This window comes from Arachis hypogaea, chromosome 12 (assembly GCF_003086295.3).
Source record: "Arachis hypogaea cultivar Tifrunner chromosome 12, arahy.Tifrunner.gnm2.J5K5, whole genome shotgun sequence".
NCBI lineage: Eukaryota > Viridiplantae > Streptophyta > Magnoliopsida > Fabales > Fabaceae > Arachis > Arachis hypogaea.
The window spans coordinates 110,329,454-110,333,868 of NC_092047.1; the positions used below are offsets into that span (position 1 = coordinate 110,329,454).

Sequence of the window (4,415 nt, forward strand, 5' to 3'; positions counted from 1 at the left end):
TCCTGGCTTTCCTATCTCATTACCTGGTTCGTGCTCCTCCAATCTACCTCATTACAGCCTTGTTCTTTTTCTTTTATAATCGTTGCTTCACATTTGAGCCTCTCTTCTAATTATGCTTTGTATATCTACAGGTGGTTTGATGCTCCAACTTGCTCCTAATGTTTCTGTTTCTGCTGCTTTTGCCACTGCATGGGCTAGCCGATTTCCGTTCCTGGGGGTCCAAGTTATTCCCTTCTCAGGTAAACTCTCCATTAAAATCAGAATGTCCTGGATTATGGCCAACGCCTCGCCTAAGGCTGTCTTGGATTTAATTGCTTGAACTAGCTTTAAATTATTAGATTCTATTAGAGTTCTGCCTATTTGTAGATTGTTCACTATGATCAATGCTTGCCTTATTGCCTGAGCCTCTGCAACAGTACTTGACTTGGTTTGAATTTTTCCTGAGAAACCTAAAATAATCCTTCCCTTGTGATCTCTGATAACCACAGATATTGCACATGTTCCAGTATCCTTCTTGAATGCTGCGTCAACATTTGCTTTCAACCAATTCTCAGGGGGAGGTCTCCATTTCACCAGGTTAGTGTTGCTCCTTTTTGTTTCTGTTTTCTGTATCTGCTGTTTATCTGTTAGTTTCTAGTATGTTGCCTCAAGTGCTGTTGCCCTATGAATTGTCCATCTAGGATTTACCTCCTGTTGTTGAAACAGCTTGTTGTTTCTCGTTTTCCATATCTCCCACATGAGGAATCCTAGTTTACTGATTCTCTTCTCCTGTTCCTCTCCACCACCTGCTCTCAACTTCTTTATGCATTCGACCATCCAATTCCCGATTGAGGTAACTGTCTCGACTGTTGGAGTCCATTGGCATTCCGCTCTGAACCATGTTGCCCTAGCCCAATCGCATAGTAGTAGTGCATGTTCTATAGTTTCTGGACTTTTTAAACATATCTGGCAGACTGAATCTGATGCCATTTTTCTTTTGTATAAGTTAGAGCCTACTGGTAGTATATCATGGCATGCTTTCCATAAAAACATTCTGATCTTCTGTGGGACTTCCATTCTCCATACCTCCTTCCATATCTCCCTTTTATCTTCACTTGTTGATGGATTTCCAAATTTCATGCTCTGCCCAACTCTTCTTGCAGCATAATATCCGGTTCTTATTGAGTAATTTCCATCTTCCCTCCATGGCCAATACAAATGATCTTTTTTGTTCATTACACTAACCGGGGTGCTGAGAATTTCTTTGCAGATTTCTTGGGAAAACTTGCTTTCAATTTTCCTTTTATTCCACCCTTCCCCGCTTACAATGAGATCCTTTATCCTCGAATCATTTGTGCTATTTATATTAAAAGGCCTGTTCCTCCCCGCAATCCAGTTATCTTTCCAGATGCTAACGTTGGAACCGTCTCCTATGCTCCACTTTGCGCTTTCCCTTAGTAGCTCTCTTCCATGTAGGATGCTTTTCCAGACCCATGACGCGCCCTTTTTACCCGTCGCTGTCCAGAAGTTGCCGCCTGAAAAATATATCGATTTCAGAATTTGTACCCAGATCGCATCCGGGTTCTTCAATGCCCTCCATGCTTGTTTTGCAAGGTAGGCTGTATTTTGCTTTTCCAGGTCTTTAAACCCCATTCCACCATTACTCTTACTCTCAGTAATACTGTCCCATTTCTTCCAATGGATGCCCCACTCCTTTCCCGATGCTGCCCACCAGAATCTTGCAACCTTTGCACAAATTCTCCTGCAAAAATTCTTAGGAAACTTTATGACATTCATGATATATGATGGCATTGCCTGAATCACAGCCTTTATTAGTGTTTCTTTGCCTGCTTGATTCAGCAATCTTTCCTTCCATCCTTCTAGTTTGTTCATGATCTTCTCTTCAATCCATGCTAGAGCCTTGTTTTGAGATCTTCCCCATATGGATGGTAACCCTAAGTATTTTCCTGGCGTGTCCCATGTTTTCATTCCTAGAATCTCTTCTATGTCAACCTTCGTTTGTATCGATACTTGGCTTCCAAAGGAAATGCCTGACTTGTTCATGTTGATCCTTTGTCCAGATGCCTCTGTGTATTCATTTAGCACAGTTATAATCTGAAATATCTCCTCCTCCTTCGCTTTCGCAAATATAATACAATCGTCTGCGAACAACAAGTGAGTAAGAGCCAGAGCTGTTGGGGCTATCTTTAGACCTGTTATATTGCCTTTCGCCTTTGCCTCCTGCATCAGGATCGTGAATACCTCGGCTGCTAAAATGAAAAGGTATGGGGATAATGGATCCCCTTGTCGAAGACCTCTCTGGGGTTTGATCCTCTTCGATAGCTCTCCATTAACTTTTACCCTATAACTTGCACTTCTTACACATTTCATTACCAAATCAACCCACTTTTCGGCGAACCCGAATTTCATCAGCACCTTTTCGAGGAAATCCCATTCAAGCCTATCATATGCCTTGTTCATGTCCAGCTTGATTGCCATATTTTATGATCCCTCTCTTCCTTTTCTGTTTAGGCTATGATAAACTTCTTGAACAATAACTACATTATCTTGTATGAGTCTTCCTCCTACAAACGCACTCTGGGTTGGGGACACTATGTCCTGGAGAAGCCCTTTCAGCCTCAACACTATGACCCTAGTTATAATTTTGTAAATAAAGTTGCAGCAACTGATTGGTCTTAACTGATTGAGTTCCTCTGGGTCCTTGACCTTTGGAGTTAAAACTACTGTGGTTTCACTAATCTCTTCCGGCAAGACCCCATTCGTAAAGAATTCTCTGACTACTGCACATACCTCCTTCTTGATTATCTCCCAGTATTTTTGATAAAACAGTCCATTCAGGCCATCTAGTCCAGGAGCCTTGAGGCTGCCCATGCTGAATACTGCTTTTCGGATTTCCTCATCTGTGACTTTTGAGGTCAGCTCTCTATTCATGCTTTCCGTGACTCTCGCTGGAATCTTACTTATGACTGATTCACAATTCCTGTTATTGCTTGGAGTAAATAGCGCGTCAAAATGCTCCTCGATGTGCTTCATAATTTCTTTCCTATCCTCTATCCATGAGCCCGCCTCATTTCTGAGCTTATCGATTCGGTTCCTTCCCCTTCTTTGAATGGTTGTGGCATGGAAAAAAGACGTGTTCTTGTCTCCCCATTTTAGCCACTTCAACCTGGCTCTTTGTCCCCAATATTTTTCCTCCTGTTTCCATAATGCAGCTATATTCTCTTTTATCTGCTGTGTTTTCTCATGCTTCTCTTGTGTTAAATCCGAATCTTGTAACTCCTTTAGTTCCTCCTTCAGTTTGTGAATTTCTTTATCTGCTCGTTTTATTGTCCTCTTACTCCACTTTCTAAGCTCCTCTTTACAACTTTCCATTCTTGTTATTCCTTTCCAGACGCATCCTTGGACGTCTTCCTTTTCCCATCCCTTTCTTACTATATTCTTGCACTCCTCATGATCGGTCCAAAATGCCTCAAATTTGAAACTCTTCTCTATCTTTTGAACCTGATTTATGTCCAACACTAATGGGCAATGATTAGAACTAATAGCCGGCAGAGCTTTGAGTGATGCCTGCTGATATAAGACTCTCCATTCCCAATTGACTAATGCCCTATCTATCCTCTCCCTTGTGATAACTCCATTTCTCGGGTTCCCAAACCATCTGAATCTTCCTCCTTTAATATCTAAGTCCATAAGATAGTTCATATCTACAAACTGCCTGAATTCCCTCACCTGACTTAGTGGCTTTGGATGCAGACCTATCTTCTCTTCTTGGCTTAAAACGTCGTTAAAATCCCCAATGAATAGTTGTGGTTCCCCTTTGTTGTTGTTGTTCGCTGTGATAGCTCTCCATTGCTCTTTTCTTCTTCCAAAATATGGGTTGCCATATATGAAATTGCATTCCATATTTTTCCTTTTCTATCATCAATACGGGCTTTTATATGATTATCACACCAAAAGTAAATATTAATATTATATGTTTCATTCCACAAAAGGCATAGCCCTCCGGACAGCCCCGGGGGTTCTATGTGAAATACATGCTCAAAATGTAACCTTCTTTTCAACTTCTTAATAGTGCTTTCTCTAGCTCTAGTCTCCATTAGGAACACTATTGCAGGCTTTAGTTGCTTGCACATACTGTGCAGTTCAGAAACTATCGCGGGAGCCGCTACCCCACGGCAGTTCCAGCTTATTATGCTCATAGTTGAGTTGGGGGCATGTGTAGGCCCGCCTCCTCAGCCATTGAGTTTTCCAAGTCATGTCTGTTCTGTGGTCCTTCCTCATGAGTTCCTCCTTCTATTAAGCTTCTGCTCCATTTGTTCTTCTTATTGGCCCTCCACATCTGCGAGGCTTCCTCTTCTTCCTTCAAAAATCCTGCAATCTGCTCCAGTTGGTCCTCCTCTCTTCTTCTTTTAAGC

General features: G+C 41.9%; 1 protein-coding gene across 1 annotated transcript; it reads right to left on the bottom strand.

Moving 5' to 3' along the window:
• Nucleotides 1-2,481: 2,481 nt before the first annotated feature.
• LOC140177127 (uncharacterized) lies at nucleotides 2,482-3,994 on the bottom strand. The gene has a single exon (XM_072209705.1). The coding sequence runs from the start codon at nucleotides 3,901-3,903 to the stop codon at nucleotides 2,482-2,484; it is 1,422 nt and encodes a 473-aa protein (XP_072065806.1). The 5' UTR covers nucleotides 3,904-3,994.
• Between the last annotated feature and the right edge of the window lie 421 nt (nucleotides 3,995-4,415).

Bases quoted from the DNA above. Each gene is read 5' to 3' on its own strand.
- LOC140177127 (XM_072209705.1), bottom strand. From the start codon at position 3,903: ATGGAATGCAATTTCATATATGGCAACCCATATTTTGGAAGAAGAAAA.